At 44.1% G+C, this 20,938-nt stretch overlaps 1 protein-coding gene across 1 annotated transcript in view; it reads right to left on the bottom strand.

The window, feature by feature from the left end:
- Positions 1–1,779: 1,779 nt before the first annotated feature.
- aff3 (AF4/FMR2 family, member 3) overlaps positions 1,780–20,938 on the bottom strand; it is a gene marked incomplete at its 5' end in the record, with an annotated part of 22,884 nt that continues 3,725 nt past the window's right edge. The window contains 12 exons of the mRNA XM_084311495.1: positions 1,780–2,739; positions 4,509–4,717; positions 4,821–4,873; positions 6,186–6,279; positions 6,906–6,977; positions 7,708–7,844; positions 8,013–8,076; positions 15,164–15,273; positions 15,787–15,937; positions 18,175–18,302; positions 18,892–20,132; positions 20,407–20,908. Of these exons, the coding sequence (XP_084167621.1) occupies positions 2,618–2,739; positions 4,509–4,717; positions 4,821–4,873; positions 6,186–6,279; positions 6,906–6,977; positions 7,708–7,844; positions 8,013–8,076; positions 15,164–15,273; positions 15,787–15,937; positions 18,175–18,302; positions 18,892–20,132; positions 20,407–20,908 (2,883 nt within the window). The 3' untranslated portion in view covers positions 1,780–2,617. The remainder of the gene's footprint in view (positions 2,740–4,508; positions 4,718–4,820; positions 4,874–6,185; positions 6,280–6,905; positions 6,978–7,707; positions 7,845–8,012; positions 8,077–15,163; positions 15,274–15,786; positions 15,938–18,174; positions 18,303–18,891; positions 20,133–20,406; positions 20,909–20,938) is intronic.

Here is a 20,938-nt window from a genome sequence, read left to right as displayed (position 1 = left end):
TCTAACTTCATCATTTAGTATAATTAATATACGGATGAAAATTATACATTGATAGCAGTATCAAAGAAGGTTATGAATGTTACCTGTGTCATTCACCCCTATACAGATTATCAGGTTCCGTTTCTAATAAAGACCATTGTCCCCTCCTTCCCCTATCTACCTTCCTGACACTGTTAGCCCACGTATGGCTGGGGAGATGGCATTGTGGTGGTCTGCTAAGGGTGTTAAATTTACTTTCCATTTGATTTGTTTTACCATCTGGAAACTACGCTACTAAAATGGAGAGTATTACTTATATTATATATTATTATTACTGTCTTTCCTATTTATATATATTTTTTTCTTTTGTTTTCTTTTAATTTTACTTCATTTCTTTTTGCGTAGCTTTGTCTGTCACATCTGTATTTATGTTTAATTTTTTTTTTTTTTTTACATGTATGTTTGTCGTCGCCCTCACTGGGTGGGATGGGGTGGGATTAGGGGATAGGAATGGGGAAGGAAATGGAAGTTGTATAATTTGGATAACTGAAATGTATAAATATGTACAAATTCTTCCAATAAAAAAAGATAAACCTTAAAAGACTAGTGTTTTATCAGGGTCAGTTTCTAATAAAGACCATTGTCCTATCAGGTTCAGTTTCTAATAAAGACTAGTGTCCTATCAGGTTCAGTTTCTAATAAAGACTAGTGTCCTATCAGGTTCAGTTTCTAATAAAGACTAGTGTTTTATCAGGTTCCGTTTCTAATAAAGACTAGTGTCCTTTCAGGTCAGTTTCTAATAAAGACTAGTGTTTTATCAGGTTCCGTTTATAATAAAGACTAGTGTCCTTTCAGGTCAGTTTCTAATAAAGACTAGTGTTTTATCAGGTTCAGTTTCTAATAAAGACCATTGTCCTTTCAGGTTCCGTTTCTAATAAAGACTAGTGTCCTATCAGGGTCAGTTTCTAATAAAGACTAGAGTCCTATCAGGGTCAGTTTCTAATAAAGACTAGTGTCCTATCAGGTTCAGTTTCTAATAAAGACTAGTGTCCTTTCAGGTCAGTTTCTAATAAAGACTAGTGTTTTATCAGGTTCCGTTTATAATAAAGACTAGTGTCCTTTCAGGTCAGTTTCTAATAAAGACTAGTGTTTTATCAGGTTCAGTTTCTAATAAAGACCATTGTCCTTTCAGGTTCCGTTTCTAATAAAGACTAGTGTCCTATCAGGGTCAGTTTCTAATAAAGACTAGAGTCCTATCAGGGTCAGTTTCTAATAAAGACTAGTGTCCTATCAGGTTCAGTTTCTAATAAAGACTAGTGTCCTATCAGGGTCAGTTTCTAATAAAGACTAGTGTCCTTTCAGGTCAGTTTCTAATAAAGACTAGAGTCCTATCAGGTTCAGTTTCTAATAAAGACTAGAGTCCTATCAGGTTCAGTTTCTAATAAAGACTAGAGTCCTTTCAGGTTCAGTTTCTAATAAAGACTAGTGTCCTATCAGGTTTACAGTTTTAGGATATGTACGAGATTATGTGCATAATAAATAAAATCAGCATTGGTTTTTGGTGAAGTGCACCTTTAACCATACTGTATATTCCAGGTCTCAGCACCAATGTAACAGGTGTCAATTTATGGTGTCAATCCTCTGGTGATACATGCGATAGTGTGATACATGCACAGTAAATGGCTATTTACTCAGTGAGCTAATTCAAAACAAGCTCTTGAATTGGACATTATTTTACAAGAGTGAGTTTTACTCAATTTCTTCAACTCTGTGAAACATACATAAAAACAATTACATCGTACAACATCTTAAAACAGCAACAAAAATAAAATTTTGCATAGAAGGGAACTTGACTGTTGGCTACTGGACTCGCCAACAAATCATGTCATTGTTCTATATTTCTTTTGTCTGTAAAAACAGAGAATCCAACAAATATTGCACAGGAACAGTTACAAAGACACATGACAAGAGAAATTGTCACCGAATTCTAAAAAGTCCAAACATCATAACAAAAAACGTACAAAGCGAAATATGCTGATCCGTTGGTTACTTTGGGAAAAGTGGTACACCATGTCACATGTTCCAAGAACCATAGATCCCCTGTTCTCTGTCCATCTCACGTGATCCATATTATTATCACCAAGATCCCAAATCCGATTCCACGTCGATATCGATTAATCCTCTCCGAATGTAAAAAGTCATCACAGTCCCGACCTCTGTGTGCCAAAAGAGCACCTGACGAAGGTTAGAGAAATTAAATCCACAGTTCGTATTGCCCTTCAGAGGGAAACATGTCTGTGACGCTTCATTCTGTCAAGATTTCTGAGAATCTCTCGCTTTCCTTAGGCGGGATGATGGCATATTAATGTAACCAGGGGCACTCTTTACATCGCAGTCAGTGTGGAAGATAAGGAGGCCATGGATGGTTCAGAAGACTTTGTACAAAGCAAGGCCCTGGGAGGTGACAAAGGCAGAAAACCCATGGCAGGTTCTGTAGAGTGAAAGTACCAATATTTCACAGCACTATGCTCATTGGAGGAGTCCTAGGAAAGGAATAGAGGCGGTCCGGGGCTTTGTCCCAGTAAAGCCCCAGGGTTTCCAGTAGGCAGGCTGTCAGGTCGAAAACCCCTGGGCTCTGCTAGTTGAGTTTGGCACTGATCCGTATCCACTGGAGAGCCTGTCTGGTGTACTGGACGGCGTGTGCAACGCTACTGTGGAGGGTCAACGGTCCGGACAGAGTGTTCAAGTAGTTGAAGAACTCTGGAGGGAAAGACAAAAGACAGACAGAGACAAAGGGAAGAGTACATGGTAAATGGACTGCATTTATATGGCTCTTTCATCCAAAGCGCTTTACAGTTTACGCCTCACAGTTCACCCATTCAACTCACACATTCACACACTGATGGCGGAGGCAACCATGCAAGGTGCCAACCTGCTCATCGGGAGCAGTTAGGGGTTGAGTGTCTTGCTCAAGGACTCTTCGAACACGCCAACCGAGAGGAGCGGAAATCAAACCGGGAACCTTTCCGATTATCAGACGACCGCTCTACCACCTCCTGAGCCACAGTTGCCCCCAGTGCCGCTTAGACGGACTTCTAAAAGGCAACAAGCACAAAACCGCCCAAACCCACGGCGCGACTAACGTTATGCGTCGGCACAGCCGGTTGTGGAATGTGAAAGTCGCGGGGTTACACTTACTAGCTAATGCTAGCAGCCCTTATGTCATCCAGACCGTCTTTTGTCTTTTGAAGGCCGTACCGGGCTCACTTTTGAAGCTAGTGTGAAGTTGATATCAAACAAATCTTGAGATTGCAAGGAAGTTGGAACGCATTTCTACGGAACACACTACCTACCGGGAAAGGGGCTAAATATCACTCCGAATCAGCGGCATCTTTACTGGAACACCTACAGTGTATAGAGTGCTATTAACCCTTAGTACAGCTGGTATTCAGATAACCCAGGTTGTTAACTTAACACACACAACCGCTCACTCTCAATTTAAGCTAGCACACTCTGTGGCTCATCAATGTGTTTTACAAACACAAACTGGGAAATACACAAAGGTATGCATGTTAAGAGGAAATTAACTTGCTCTATAGTTGAAGAAACATAATGCAAATCATCTAAGCTGTTATTGGTCATAGAGTGTATATTTGCTGTCTGTACACAGGAATTCTGGACATCCGTACACGTTATTTTCATCTGTGCAAGACAAGTCTGTTCAGGTTTCTGCACGATAAGAGATGATGTATTGACACACCTTGCATATCATAGAGCAACGTAGAGACAGGCATAGTCAGGCACTCGTGTGAACTCATCTGTTGGAAGGGCATATCAAACAGTGTAGATGCGTGACGTACAGGGTCTGAGTCTGTGAGCACGCTAGCTTCTCCCTGTAGCTGACCGACTGAACTCATCTGTTGGAAGGGCATATCAAACAGTGTAGATGCGTGACGTACAGGGTCTGAGTCTGTGAGCACGCTAGCTTCTCCCTGTAGCTGACCGACTGAACTCATCTGTTGGAAGGGCATATCGACTATGCTACTATGTATGCTACTATGCACTTCAAATACTCAAGTTCAGCATTGCTAGACAAACAATACCACTTACCCTTAACCGCCAGAGGTGTACCCCTCCTGCTGAGTTATTGCACACAATTTGTAAGTCGTTTTGTTTGAAAGTGTCAGCTAAATGACTAAATGTAAATAGTTGTTTTTACATCAGTTTAACACTCATTCAATCAAGAATATCTGGGATGTGGAGGAGACAGGAGGTTGGACCCTTTCACTGCCCCACGACAGCCGGTTAACCCTTTCACTGTGACAATACAGAAGGTTAGCCCTTACTATCACACAACCGATGGCGATGCTCCATCATTAGCATCATTAGCTCCGCGGATGATGCTAATGATGGAGCATCGCCGTCGGTTGTGTGATAGTAAAGGGTTAACCTTCTGTCGTGTGGCAGTGAAAGGGTTAAGCACGCCCAGTAGCTAAACACGGACCCGTAGTGGCGGTGACTTTCCTCACCCTTGTTCTCTTTGGCGAGGTTGTCTGCCACCTCCCAGTACTCATAGCTGTACAGAACACTGTTGGTGATGTTCAGGTGGTTTGCTGCCATCTGGTGGATACGCTGGGGAATGCTGATGAGGGAGGAGGCTGCGGCGCTGGCCCCGTGTGACCCCGGGGTAAGGCTTTTGGGGTTGGGAGAAAGTGAGGGAGGGGGCCCCGCTGCACCCCTGTGGACAAATCACGTGGAGAGCAGAAAGAAGGTGATCACACAAATCCAAAAGGATAATTCATAGAAAACATATGATTTGAACTCGGCTTTCCCATACTTACTTCGTTAAGTCGTTCCAGAAGGGCTGTGCGGCACTAGGCACTTTGGGTGAACTCTGAAAAGACACAGTTAACAGTTAAAACTCTGAGAATGTGATACTGTATAATAGCATTCAAATCCCACCAAACCCCCCAACTATATCCAACCACTGAAATTAGTTGTGAAAATTCCTTAAGCAGCACCTGGTTATCTAACACTGTCTGCCCTGGTATTTTATTTAGTCTTTCATGTAGCAAGATGATGTCATGAAGCTAGTTAAAGGTGCTGTAAGTGGTATTTTCTTTGTTAAAATAAGTGGTCTACATGTTAAATAGCTCTACATTCCGACAGCCATCACTGGTATAGAGTGTTTGGTCAGTGACATAGTCTCCCAGTCCCTCCGCTCTGCAGTAAACACAAAATAAAATTTCTGGAATCCCCTTCCCACTTTATTCAATCAGGAGAGAGAACTCCACACTGCAAAAATGGTCTGACCAAAATAAGAAGTACAACTTAGTTATAAGCAAATGTGCTTGAAACAAGTAAAATAATCTATCAGTACAGTAAGAAAATGTGGCTTGGCAAGATAGAAATAAGTACAAATATCTAGGGTTATCTCCTTTTATTTTTTTTTATATTTATATTTTTCCTCCCCCTTTTTTCCGTTTTTCTCCCATCCCAATTTAGTCATTATGCCAATTCCCCCCACTTGCCGGTCTAGGGAGGATTGAAGCCTATCACATGTCTCCTCCGATACATGTGGAGGCTGCCAGCCGCTTTTTTTCACATGACAGCGAGGACTCTCATTGGGTAAGTGTAACGCGTGGGAGGATCACACTACCTCACCCAGATCCCTTCCTCGCTGAGCAGGCGCCCCGACCGACCTCTAGGAGTCGCTGTTTACAATGACCAGGACCCACCCCACCGGCTTTCCACCCGCTGACACGGAGGTACCGCGGCAGCTGGATTCGATCCCACTGTCTCTGCGGTGGTAGTCAGACGCTTAGTCCGCCGCGCTACCTGGCCGTCCATTAGGGTTCTCTCTCCTGATTGGATAAAGTGGGAAGGGATACCAGAAAATGTATTTGTGATCAGGTGAAGAGAACAGAGGGACTGGGAGACCCATGTTACTGACCAAACACTCTATCAGTGATGGCTGTCAGAATGTAGAGCTATTTAACACTTATTTAAACAAGAAAACACCACTTACAGCACCTTTAAAGGTAACGTATGCTAAAACCGCCGTTGTCATCCGGATGAAGGCCTTGCTACCAAAACACGCCGGTTTTAACATATAACCATAAACAGATGCGATTTACACAAGTAATGGAATTTTGCGCTTCCGTGATTTTGTTAAATAGAAGACTCCACCAGAGGTTTCAGGAGACCTTAAAGTAGTCCAGCAGAGCTTTGGAGTATTTGAGCGCATGATCCTTCTTCAGACGAAACATCTGCCAGTAAAGGAGCGCGAGGCACCGGAAACTATGGATCACACACACACACACACACACACACACACACACACACACACACACACACACACACACACACACACACACACACACACACACACACACACACACACACACACACACACACACACACACACACACACACACACACACACACACACACACACACACACACACACACACACACACACACACACACACACACACACACACAGTCAGAGGAATGCAGGGTAATAATAAAAATAATAATCAGTGACTAAAGAAATGAATCCGCACACTAGTATAAATGCTACCGAGAGTAAAATGTAACCTACTTGATCTCACTTCATCTATGTTTTAAACCTCACTCAGCCTCCGTCAGGACCTTTCAACCCCAGTTGACCCTGACGAAAACCCAGTGAAATGTAGATGTTAGATAAAAACCAGTTTGACCACTGGGAGAATCAATACCAGTATGCGGATTCAGTTCTTTACCAGTAACAGTTCTCTTTGTTTCCCAACGCAGCACCCGCTAGAGGAGTGGGATGGGTGCACGCACGGCACTAACCTTTAGCAATAACAAACCATCCCCTACAACATAAATGTCACCGGGCCGGATGATAGATGGGGTATAAATGGAGGAAGTGACATACGCACCACAGAACGGCCAGCTGTTTGTCTTCCTGTCTCGCCCCAGGGCCTGAGTGGCTCTTCAATCTCATGGCATACCTGACAACATGGGAGCATTACTGATACAGCCACACTGTGTGTGTGTGTGTGTGTGTGTGTGTGTGTGTGTGTGTGTGTGTGTGTGTGTGTGTGTGTGTGTGTGTGTGTGTGTGTGTGTGTGTGTGTGTGTGTGTGTGTGTGTGTGTGTGTGTGTGTGTGTGTGTGCGTGCGTGCGTGCGTGCGTGCGTGCGTGCGTGCGTGCGTGCGTGTGTGTGTGTGTGTGTGTGCGTGCGTGTGTGTATGCACAGTACCTGGCTTACTCTATTTATGAGGTCGATGATACGGTACAAGTATAGTTGTGCCAAAACGTGTGTGTGTGTGTGCATAAAAAAATGTCTTGTACAAAAAATAATTCTCCCCAATTTAGTCGCTATGCCAATTCTCCATGTGCGGTCTGGGGAGCGTGTAGACTACCACATGTCTCCTCCGATATATATGTGAAGTCGCCAGCCGCTTCTTTTCACCTGACAGCAAGGAGTTTCACTGGGAGAGTAACACGTGCAGAGGTTCACGCTATCTCCCCCAGATCCCCTCCCTACTGAACAGGCGCCCCAACCGACCATTAGGAGTAGCTAATGCAACGACCTGGACTAATACCCCACCGGCTTCCTCCAATTGTGTTTGTTGGGACAGGGAGTAGTACCGCTACCGGGAATTGAACCCGCGTCTGCATCTGCTCAGTATGAATAACCATTTGTACACAGTACGTCAGGGAGTATGTGTGGCTCACCTGATCAGCTCCACTGTCTCAGAGTACATGGTATAGGGAGACTTGGCCTCCACTGGACCTTCCTCCATGGCTTTCCCACACTCCATGAAGGAGAGAGCGGCATCCACATAATTCACTGCCTTCCCCAGCTTGTCCACCTTGATGGAGACCACACAAAGTGAGCCAGGAGAGTTAAAGGGGCATTCTGCAGAGTTTTAACCTGAATCCTGTCACTCTCTTTGAGGAGGACATGGGATAATGGGACACAAAACTCTGCTGGATTAAGTCACCCGGCAGAGAGTCGGTTCTAAAGACAGAGAGCTCACCATGGCATCTGCACGGTGCTTCATCCTCTTGGCCTCGTGCATGTAGTATTCAGCATGATGCAGGCTAGAGAGAGAGAGAGAGAGAGATACATGGTGTAAGTGCTGTTGCATAAATACTCATTCATGATAATTAATTGATTCATGATTTATTTCTTAATTTCATGTACAAAGTAATAAATAGATAAATAATGTGATGCATAAATAATTTGATGTAAGGCTAAAATCTAAATGTACAGTAAATTCATTGGTCAACAGTTAAAAGCAATAAGGCACAACATCTCATAAGTTACATTTAAGAGCAGAAATGACAGAACTGGCTATCCCTCTCTACTGGACTTCAGGTGAGCAGGTGTCTCCACAAGATTTAATTTAAAAGTTGCAATTATTGATGTCTGAAGTCAAAGCAGACAGTCAAAGGACTTTCCAAGGACTCAAGAACCTCTTTTCATGACAAGCAGCCAACGAGGTATTAGAGAAATGCATTTTTGTTTCACACTATATAGCCTACTGTGTAATCTGTGGATGCATTTTGTACTGTGTTCATTCACAAATATAGTTATCATGGCGTGAGAAGGAAGGAGAAGGTGTGGATGAGCCACAAGCCTTAAAGCCCTTAAAGCAGTGGTTCTCAACTGGTCTAGCCTCGGGACCCAACATTTTCCTTAGTCATTAAGTCGCAACCTACGTTTTTGAACCACTATGATTTATACATTTTTGTTGTTGTTGCAGTAATACACAATCTTTCATGCACTGTTAAAAACATGAAATAAACACAAAAAAGTGCAACAAAAGTGCAACTAGGGCTAAAAACCCAATGAAATAAAAGAATAATAATAAATAATATATGCTTCTTAGCAACTCTTAGGCGACTCCGATATCGCCGGCGTGATAGAATGACGTCGTTGTTTGACGTGATCTGCCTGGGAAATGTAGTACATTTCCGGGTTTTTTTTCGACGTAGCATTATGACGTGGCCTTGAAACTACACGCTACTTTTTATTTGGTGTTGATAAAACAATAAATAACTGAACCAGGATCATTTCAATTCGATGCTAAATAAACCTTTACGCATGCGTAAAATGTGCCAGATTTAATTTTACAGGCGTTAAATTTTTATCAATATCTTGGCCATTTGTTGTGCTAGAACCAAACTGAAAAAACTGAGAGGAAGTGCTGAAGGAGGCGGAAGTTGACTGCCAGAAAAGAACAGTAGAAGAAGAATGTAAGTGAGCGATACATTGTTTACAAGATCATTTCTGCAGAACACACGTTTTTCCAGCCAGCAAAACTTTAGCTTTAGTAGTTCGACTTATAACAGTAGTAGTAGCAGTAGCAGTAGTAGTAGTAGTAGTAGTAGTAGTAGTAGTAGTAGTAGTAGTAGTAGTAGTAGTAGTAGTAGTAGTAGCAGTAGAAGTAGAAGTAGAAGAATCTTCAGATGTCATCTTTTGTAGATGACAACAGGAGGTAAAGGCACTTATTTTGGAGATTTATTGCTTATGTTTAGTCAGTCACACTCTTACTGTACTTGTTGGGTTTGCAAAGAACACTCTTTGGATTGTACACACACACACACACACACACACACACACACACACACACACACACACACACGTACGTACACATGAGTGTAGTGTATATATATTTTTTGGATACACCTCAGGCATCCTGCACTCTATATGACTGCACTCTAGTCATATGTGTACTGTATATATGTTTATACAACGGCATGCAAATTTCTCTATTCTGATTGGCTGAAACAGTCCATTTACACGTATGTATCCTTCATAATCCACGCTCCTGGTCCCAGGACCCGCCCACCACCGAATCACATCACTCCGCCGGATCACTCCGTCGGAAAAAACAAGATGGCGGACAATAATCTTTAACAAATGGATATGTTGATAGCGTCATAACGACTAAATATAAAGCGATTCTGTCAAGGGGAACGTGTTAGTATTTTAAACAATGTTGGATGATGTAATTGATGGGTCTTGACTCAATCTAGAACAAAAGAAAAATCGCGGATTGATTGATAGATTAATTGATTGATTTAAATTTCTTCCTTCCTACTTTCCGACTGCAGCGTTCTCTCTCACACTGTCCGACGCTGGCGTACCCACAAACACACACATACACACACACACACACACACACACACACACACATACACACACACACGCACACACACACTGTGACACACACACACACACACACACACACACACGCACACACACACACACACACTCCTGTCTGCAACAGTGGGGGAGTCAGACTGAGAGAGAAGCAGCGCTGTTTTAAGTGAGCATGGTCTATTGAATTGATTGATTGGTTGATTGCTAATTTTATTACTGTACCCCTGGTTTCCAACTGGTTAAGTTTAGGCTAAAAGAAATAAATAAAAAAATAGGGCGAAGAAAACGTTTTTTTCCTATAGGGCAAAGAAAACGTTTTAATAAATTTTCAATCAATCATTCCAATAATACACAGTTGGATGTGTTAGTTGGTTGGATGCACTTCAAGCTGCTTCCACATGAGGCAACTTCTCTCAATCATTCCAATAATACACAGTTGGATGTGTTAGTTTGGTTGGATGCACTTCAAGCTGCTTCCACATGGAGTTGTGGGAACTACTTTTTCTGGCGGATGGTTTTTTCAATAAATCTTCGATTAATGTGTGTTTATTGTATAGAAATAAGGTTGGATGAATCTGGCAGTTGTATAAAAGCTTTACACCACGTGCAGTCGTGATTTGTGACCAATAAACCATGCCTAGGGGGGTCTAACGACCCTCGGCTGCGCCTCGGGCCTAACAACCACCCCTAGGCATGGTTTATTGGTCACAAACCACTCCTGCGTGTGATGTAATGCTTAAATATTGAATATCCCACTTTACTTATTTTTAACTTTTTTTTTGTAAAAAACTTACTTTTACTGACTTTTTGTAAAAGAAAGCATGCTGGTGATAATTTCCAGTCTGTGTTTATTACCTGTGTATGGAGAAAATAATGATTTGTAAATTGAATTCTGTTCTGCTCTCTTTTGTTTATGTAAATATGCTACCTAGGGTGCATTTCCACTGTTGTATATGCTTGATTGAATATGTTTGCATTGGTTCATAGTAAAAATAACACATTTTCTCAATCCGATTTTGTGTTTTGTGTTGTACATTATGCAGTATACAGTATATACAGTATTATACAATATGAAAACTAACTGTCAGGTCATATATGTGAGGCTGTGCTGAAAAAAAGGATACCAAACATACCATGGTAAAACATTTTAAAATGGGAATTATACAATTTAAATCAAAATGAGCTAAAACATTGAAAATATCCCACAACTTAACAGACCTACAGTAAGTTTGGGGGAACTATATGAATTGAAAATGGGGGACCCTGATGGAAACAAGACAAACGACTTTCTCAGGTCTGCATCCCCTTAACAATTGTATGTATTGAGCCGTACTGTATTGTACCCATTCTACAATCTGTTAAATAAAGTTTTCATTCATTCATTCAACTAATGGGATAACTGGGGTTGCAACAAAAGTGCAACTAGGGATAAAAACACAATGAAATAAAATAATAATAATAAATAATATAATTTATGCTTCTTAGCAGACTTCTTAGCTTAAAATCCCAGGGAACTAATGGGATAACTGGGGATGTTGTTTGCTCCTGACAAGAGTCTCAAAGTCTGGGGTGATGGTAGACAAAGCAACTCTGAGGTCATGCTCAATGTCCAATCTGTTCCTCTGCTTTTTCTTCAGCTGGACCAGAGCCAAAAAGTATATATATATATTTTTTTAAATATATATATATATATATTTTTACACACACATTCGCGACCCACTCAAAATGGCCCCGCGACCCACTTTTGGGTCGTGACCCACCAGTTGATAAACACTGCCTTAAAGTATGTGTGAGTCCAGCAGGAGCAGGCAGGATGAGTGTGTGAGACATGGTACAGTTGGGAAATATATTTATAGTTTATCATCCATTATGCTTAGGTCCACACAGCTTGTCTTTACCTGTGTGTGACCGCGACCTCGCTGAACTGCTGTGTCTCGCTGAACCACTGTGTCTCGCACGCGCGCTGTGTCACACACAGGACTGCTGTGTCACACACAGGACTGCTGTGCTGCCACTGCCGGCCCCGTCTCTCTACACTGAGTTTGTTTGATAATGGCCTTCAATAATAGGTTGTTTCATGTCATCCATCATCCCCGATGAACGGTCTGAAAGTGTTGTAACCAGAAAGCAGTCACGCGATTCTTGTCCTTCCCTCGTAATATTATATAATTGTAGCCTACATGGGGTTTCTGGTATGACTACATAGTACACATGTAGCCTCCACCTTTTTTTTCATGTCTGTGACATATTCTACAGATATAGACATTGAAACGATAGTGAAAGGTGTCAGTTCTGTAATGTTGCTGGTATGATATCAATATGACTATCCACATCAAATAAAATAAAAATTTTATAAAATCTGGACCTGTACTACATAAGACTTCAGGCTATGGAACCGCAGTGTTTTCCAGCGTATACCTCTATGCTGGAATATTGGAATATGGAATCTTGCAACCACTACAGAAAGATTTTAGTACACAAGTTCAAGTTCAACTCAAGTTCAGACCTCTGTTACTCTATTTCTTTAGCACTAAAAGCGATTTTCCTTTTTTGCATTAGTAACTTCAGAATGTTATCTTTCAAAAGAGACCAGGCTCATGCATGTGCTATAAGTATAACGTATAAAGCTAAGCTTTGCAAAGTATGCAGTCCTCAAGTTCAAGTAAAAGAAAATTGCCACTTTTCTGCACGCCTGTTAAGAGGTTAACATGGGCTGTGTGGCTGTTCTAACCTGTTAACATGGGCTGTGTGGCTGTTCTAACCTGTTAACATGGTCACTGTGTGTCTGCTCTAACCTGTTAACATGGTCACTGTATGGCTGCTCTAACCTGTTAACATGGGCTGTATGGCTGCTCTAACCTGTTAACATGGGCTGTATGGCTGCTCTAACCTGTTAACATGGGTTGTGTGTCTGCTCTAACCTGTTAACATGGGCTGTGTGGCTGTTCTAACCTGTTAACATGGGCTGTGTGTCTGCTCTAACCTGTTAACATGGGCTGTATGGCTGCTCTAACCTGTTAACATGGGTTGTGTGTCTGCTCTAACCTGTTAACATGGGTTGTGTGTCTGCTCTAACCTGTTAACATGGGCTGTATGGCTGCTCTAACCTGTTAACATGGTCACTGTGTGTCTGCTCTAACCTGTTAACATGGGTTGTGTGGCTGCTCTAACCTGTTAACATGGGCTGTATGGCTGCTCTAACCTGTTAACATGGGTTGTGTGTCTGCTCTAACCTGTTAACATGGGCTGTATGGCTGCTCTAACCTGTTAACATGGGTTGTGTGTCTGCTCTAACCTGTTAACATGGGCTGTATGGCTGCTCTAACCTGTTAACATGGTCACTGTGTGTCTGCTCTAACCTGTTAACATGGGTTGTGTGGCTGCTCTAACCTGTTAACATGGGCTGTATGGCTGCTCTAACCTGTTAACATGGGTTGTGTGTCTGCTCTAACCTGTTAACATGGGCTGTATGGCTGCTCCAACCTGTTAACATGGGCTGTATGGCTGCTCTAACCTGTTAACATGGGCTGTATGGCTGCTCTAACCTGTTAACATGGGCTGTATGGCTGCTCTAACCTGTTAACATGGGCTGTATGGCTGCTCTAACCTGTTAACATGGGCTGTGTGTCTGCTCTAACCTGTTAACATGGTCACTGTGTGTCTGCTCTAACCTGTTAACATGGGTTGTGTGTCTGCTCTAACCTGTTAACATGGGCTGTGTGTCTGCTCTAACCTGTTAACATGGGCTGTATGGCTGCTCTAACCTGTTAACATGGGCTGTATGGCTGCTCTAACCTGTTAACATGGGTTGTGTGTCTGCTCTAACCTGTTAACATGGGCTGTATGGCTGCTCTAACCTGTTAACATGGGCTGTGTGTCTGCTCTAACCTGTTAACATGGTCACTGTGTGTCTGCTCTAACCTGTTAACATGGGTTGTGTGTCTGTTCTAACCTGTTAACATGGGCTGTATGGCTGCTCTAACCTGTTAACATGGGCTGTATGGCTGCTCTAACCTGTTAACATGGGTTGTGTGTCTGCTCTAACCTGTTAACATGGGTTGTGTGTCTGCTCTAACCTGTTAACATGGGCTGTGTGTCTGCTCTAACCTGTTAACATGGGTTGTGTGTCTGCTCTAACCTGTTAACATGGGTTGTGTGTCTGCTCTAACCTGTTAACATGGGTTGTGTGTCTGCTCTAACCTGTTAACATGGTCACTGTATGGCTGCTCTAACCTGTTAACATGGGTTGTGTGGCTGCTCTAACCTGTTAACATGGGTTGTGTGTCTGCTCTAACCTGTTAACATGGGTTGTGTGTCTGCTCTAACCTGTTAACATGGGCTGTGTGTCTGCTCTAACCTGTTAACATGGGCTGTATGGCTGCTCTAACCTGTTAACATGGGCTGTATGGCTGCTCTAACCTGTTAACATGGGCTGTGTGTCTGCTCTAACCTGTTAACATGGGCTGTATGGCTGCTCTAACCTGTTAACATGGGCTGTATGGCTGCTCTAACCTGTTAACATGGGCTGTGTGTCTGCTCTAACCTGTTAACATGGGCTGTGTGGCTGCTCTAACCTGTTAACATGGGCTGTGTGTCTGCTCTAACCTGTTAACATGGGCTGTATGGCTGCTCTAACCTGTTAACATGGGCTGTATGGCTGCTCTAACCTGTTAACATGGGCTGTATGGCTGCTCTAACCTGTTAACATGGGCTGTATGGCTGCTCTAACCTGTTAACATGGGTTGTGTGTCTGCTCTAACCTGTTAACATGGGCTGCACACACGCACCACTCAAAATAGGCAGTGTGCCCTTAGTGTTATCATATCATGATATCACACTTTCCACTGCCATGCAGACCAAAATTATGAACATCAATTGGACTGACACGTGATTTTACATACCTAAGCAGATATTGTCATACAGTAACAATATCAAAAATAATTCAGTCTAATTATCATTATAATTAGTCTGAAGAATGATTATCATTATCCTTTTTTCCATATGGCCCCTAGGACTTACGTTTCATGGTTAAGTATGGTCCCCTTCTGTCCTCCTGGCTGTCTTATAAGAGGGCCCCAGGACCCAGGCCCTGTCTGGGACTGTCCTAAACACTCCACCTCCATCTTGGGCTGGGTGGAGAAACCAAAGAAATTACGGATGCACAATATACCGGCAACCATATTGGTATTGGCTGATGATAATAATAATAATAATTTCTTGGATTTATATAGCGCCTTTCAGGAGGATGATGGTGATTTATCTTTTTCATCAGTGTCAGTCTAAGGAGCAGAACAGGGCAGATGTGGACAACCAATGATTATTTCTCTGCTTATCTATTTTTGCAGCTTATTTATGTATTTAATTGTTTGCCACGCAGACGTTGTATGGTTACTTTCATGAACACAACAGCATTGAAATGGACAGATTATTTTCTAAGAATTCTAAGATTATTTTCTTCTAGGAACCGTTTTTTCTTCCAAATCACACTGATATCTGTAAATATCGGTTAACGCCCATAACAGAACATTTATTATTGGTAAATATCAGTATTGGCCACAGTTTTCACATCAGTGCATCCCTACAAAAAAAGTGGTTGCAGGTGACGGGGTTGGAAGTGATCTAATTTTGGGATGTTCTCTTACCCTCACAGCAGAATCTCTGTCTTTGTCCTTGTGAGGATAGTGCTGCTCCGAGCACTGGGTTTTAAAGGAGGGTTTGCTGGGTTCAGGGGTGTCTGATAGTGGGGAGAGAGGAGACAATGGCCCCTTGCTGTCCAAATATTCCTCCAAGAACCTATTAGGCAAACACACTCATTTGTTTAACTGAACCCTCGAGACCAAGAACCATAACTTTGTCTTGACATGTTGGACGGCCTGTGTGTTTGCAGCTGTAAGGTCGATCCAAATCATTTGGGGGTGTGTGACTGTGAAGTATCACCAGAAAATACCCCTACTGTCTTTAACTATGAAAGAACAAAACACTCCTGACGTAATAAAGGGTTGAAAACATTGTTCCTCTGAAAAAGTTATATATTATAAGTTATAAGTTCTTTAGACTGTATAGATATGAGATTTAAAAAAAAAATCACTTTACTTTACTTTATCACTGTACTTGATAGTCAAAGTCAACTTTATTGTCATTTCCCATAAAAATTCAATTACGTTCCCCCTTCCAACAGTGTATATAAAAATATCTAATATAAAGTTTAAAGTAACATATAGGACAAAATGTACACACATACAGGACTATATACAATATACACAGTGGCTAAAAATGAAATGAATGAGTGAAATAAATATAGAGGTAAAGGAGAACTTAGTGCAAATCTTCAAGCAGCAGTGGTACATAGTAAATATAAATAATGGCAGTAAAATAAAATAATGGCAGTAAAGTGGCAGTGAGTTAGTAAAGTAAAGTGGCAGTGTGTGTGTGTGTGTGTGTGTGTGTGTGTGTGTGTGTGTGTGTGTGTGTGTGTGTGTGTGTGTGTGTGTGTGTGTGTGTGTGTGTGTGTGTGTGTGTGTGTGTGTGTGTGTGTGTGTGTGTGTGTGTATGTGTGTGTGTGTGTGTGTCCTTACAGCATCCCTATAAGCCTGCATGTGGGCTGGGCATCCTAACATACTAAAATTAACTATTGATTCATCCATTCACAGTAGACTTTGTTATGCGGTACAAATGTTAGTTAAATTAACAGTGATGGTTGCGACTGTCATCATTATTTTACCTATCTATTAGCCAGCACCTTTTCTGGGTTTGAGTTATTTTCTCAAACCTAGAGGTAGAATCTGTAAGACAGTCAAACAGCAAAGAGCCCCCGCTTGGTATTGCATTTTGTTTACATTTTTGGTTTTGGTCTGATGTGGTTCGGAGTTTAGTAGCTTATTATAAAGTTCATTTCTCCAGATGTCTCCAGAGCCTGAGGTGTGGCCAGCAGTAGCAACCCCTCCCTTATACTCATCCAACTTCAACCCACAAGATCAACAAAAACTTAAACAAAGTGCAATACCAAGTGGGGCTCTTTTGCCTAGAGATCGCTGTTTGGTGGCATTACAGATTCTACCTTTAAATATGCAAATATAACAATATGAAATATAATGATGTATGGATCTGTATGTGTGTGTGTGTGTGTGTGTGTGTGTGTGTGTGTGTGTGTGTGTGTGTGTGTGTGTGTGTGTGTGTGTGTGTGTGTGTGTGTGTGTGTGTGTGTGTGTGTGTGTGTGTGTAAGAGGATGAAGGTGTGTCTTCTTTACGCTTTTTGTATCACAAACAGTACTGTATTTGTAAATCTGGTATGTCATAAATGTATAGATGATGGGGGCGGCTAAGTGGCGCAGTGGGCAAGGCACTCGCCACTAACGCAGGAGATGCTGGGTTCAAGCCCAGCTCTCGCCGTTGCTTCCGGCTTGGCTGGTCATTCATACTAATACAATTGGCAGTATTAGGGGGTGGGAAGCTGGTGGGTGGGGATCGGACATTAATGTGGATAGCGACTCCTACAGGTCGGTTGGTGTGCCTGTACACCAGAATCAGGAAAGTATCGGGGGCAGCGTGAGCCTCCCACGTGCTACTCCTTGCCACTGAGAGATCGCGCTGTACAGGTGAAAAGATGCAACGGCTGCCTCCTCGTGTACCGGAGGGGACACGTGATGCAAGGCTTCGTCCACATTGCAGCCGACCAGTGGGAGGCATGGTCTAGCAACGTTCGAGACAGGGGAGGGAAGAATTGGATAATACGAAATTGGGATGAGAGAAAAATAGAAAAATGGGGAGAAAAAGTAGATCAAAAAATAAATGTATAGATGTAGCAGTACTGTCTATCTGTATGTCATGTATGTCATATATGTTATGATGAATTGAAAATGGGGGACCCTGATGTAAACAAGACGAAAGTCCTTCTCTGGTCTGCATCCCCTTAACAATTGTGTGTATTGAGCTGTACTGTATTGTACCCATTCTGCAATCTGTTAATACAATTTTCAATAAATCAATCAATCAATCAATTAATCAATTCAATCAATCTCTTGTGGTCTCACCCGTTGTGTATGGTCTCCATGGTGATGTTGCAGGGAGGTTTATGAGCTGAGGTCTCTGTCTGGCCTGAAGGGTCATTTGTATGAGAGCTACTCCTCTTGCTTTCTCTGTGCGACACACCATTCTCCGACTGGTTACACACACACGCACACACACACACACACACACACACACACACAAACACACACACACACCCACACCCACACACACACACACACACACACACACACACACACACACACACACACACAGACAGACAGACAGACAGGCAGGCAGACAGACAGACAGACAGACAGACAGACAGACAGACAGACAGACAGACAGACAGACAGACAGACAGACAGACAGACAGACAGACAGACAGACAGACAGACAGACAGACAGACAGACAGACAGGCAGGCAGGCAGACAGACAGACAGACAGACAGGCAGGCAGACAGACAGACAGACAGACAGACAGACAGACAGACAGACAGACAGACAGACAGACAGACAGACAGACAGACAGACAGACAGACAGACAGACAGACAGACAGACAGACAGACAGACAGACAGACAGACAGACAGACAGACAGACAGACAGACAGACAGACAGACAGACAGACAGACAGACAGAGAGGTCAGTATATGTTGGCATGTATTCATACTCTCTGCTCCTTTCTATACATGATTTCACAGGTAAGTTAACTACAGTGAAAGTGGAGTATTGATGTCTAACCTTGCGTTTCCTTTTGGCATCTCTGCTCTCGGCCTCCGGGACGAATAGGTGTCTCATGGCCTCCTGCTGCTTGGCCTTGGATAACGAAGAGGACGGCAAGGAAGAGGAGGAGTGTTTCTGGAGGGCGCCGGTCGTGGTGTCAGGGACTCGATTGAGAAGAGAGAGGTCTATCTGTACCACGAGGTTTCCCAACCCTCGCCGGGGCGCGGCTGTGGCCTGCTCGCTACGCCCAAATGGGACCAGGGTGTAGAGTACACGCTTCTCCCCACCTAGACTCTCTTGGCCTGGGTCACCTGAGGCGGGGCCTCTAGGGTAGACCGCCTTGGGCCTGTTGTCTCTGGGTCTCCCCGGGCCCTGGGGCCCTCTCCTGGGGATAGGCCTCTTGCGAGATGTGGAGTCCGCTGGAACCTTGGCGATGTTAACGGGGTGATCGGAAGGCTCCGAGTCGGACCCAGAAGAGGAGGATGAAGAGGAAGAGGAGGAGGATGGGATGAGAGGAATAGGGGAATGTGAAGGTGGAGGCGAAGGGTCCGGCTGTGACTCTCTCTCCTCCTCCTCACTCCTCCTTCTCCTCTTGTCGGTTCTCCCCGGGTGGCGCGGGTCTCCGTGAGTGCGGTGCCGCTGGCTGTTGGTGTGAGGTCTCTGTTTGGGCTGAACGGCCTGCCATTCACCTCGCTGTTGATGCTGCTCCCGCCTCCTCCTCCTCTTCTCCTCTCTGGCTGTATCCTCTCTCCTCCTCTGCCTCTCCTTCTCTCCCTCCTCCTCCTCCTCCTCCTCCTTCTCCTCCTCTGAACTCTGGATCCAGGGACGTCTCAGCAGCTGCTCCTCCGCCAGTCTCTTCTCTTCTTTTCTCTCCCGCTTCTTCCTCTGTTTATCTCTCCGTTTCTCCTCTTTTCTCTCGCTCCTCCTCTCCTCTGTCTGGGTCAGGGTAGTCTCTCGGCGGTCCACCTCTAGGTCCCCGGACCGGGGCTTCTTCTGTGGACGGTCGGGGTGAGGTATCCGGACTCGAACAGGGGCCGGGGCCTCACTGGACTTGGCTTTAGGCTTTTGGCCGGGGCTGGATCTCGAGCTGAGACTGGCGGCTTTGGAGGTAGAATGAGATGTGTGACTGGTGTTGCCGCTGGTGTCTTGACTAGCGGCTGTGGCAGGTAAGTGCTTGGTTCTCGAGGGGCTGGTTCTCGAGCTAGGCTGAAATGTGGGCCTGGGTTCGGGTCGGCGCTGTGCCTGGGTCTTCTCCCTTCCTTGGGAGTCCGCTCAGGTTTTGTTGGATGTTTGGTTTTGGGAGCTGCAGTAAGGGTATTTGGCTGAAAATTAAGATCCGGTTTGGATTTATGGTTGTGACTCTGGTCAGAGTTCAAACCTGGAGTAGCTTTGTCTTTGACCTTCGCTTTGCTTTGGCCTTTGTCCTGTGTGGGTTTAGTCTTGGATCTGTGTTGTGGAGGTGGCTGGGGAGAGTGATTATTATTTGGCCTATTTGTTAGACTGGGTCTCGTTAGAGGCTTGAAACTCTCCTGCCGAGGATCCTGGAGCTGAGGATAGTGGGGGGGGCTGGGAGAGAGGAAGGCTGGGGACTGGGGCTTTTTGGGGGGTTCCTGGGTATGAGGCTGGGGCTGCGGCTGGCTCTGGGGCTCCCACGGGGGCTGGGACAAACACTGGGGACTGGGCTGGGGACTGGGCTGTGTCCTAGACCAGGACTGGGGGTGGGACTAGGACAAGTGCTGGGGAATGGACTCGGGCTGGGGCAGAAGCTATAACCAGGACTAGGCAGAGGACTGTTCCTGTGGCTATAACTGAACTGTGGGCTGGGAATAGGGCTCTGGCTAGGGCTGTACTCCTGGTCCTTGTCCCAGGACCGGGCTGGAGACGAGGCTCTGTGGGGGTCTGGAGAGGGCGCGTGGCCTGGACTCCTCTGGAGATGCCCTCTAGGATCCTGGTCACTGCTGGCCGATTTTTTCCGGACCTTCTTGAGCCACTTGTCCAGCTGCCACTGGGTGGTAGAGGGGCAATCTGTCTGCTGCTGGATCACAGAGAAACAGAAACATGAATG

Source organism: Notolepis coatsorum (assembly GCF_963971535.1).
Source record: "Notolepis coatsorum genome assembly, chromosome: 3".
NCBI lineage: Eukaryota > Metazoa > Chordata > Actinopteri > Aulopiformes > Paralepididae > Notolepis > Notolepis coatsorum.
This window is presented reverse-complemented; position numbering and strand designations above follow the sequence as displayed.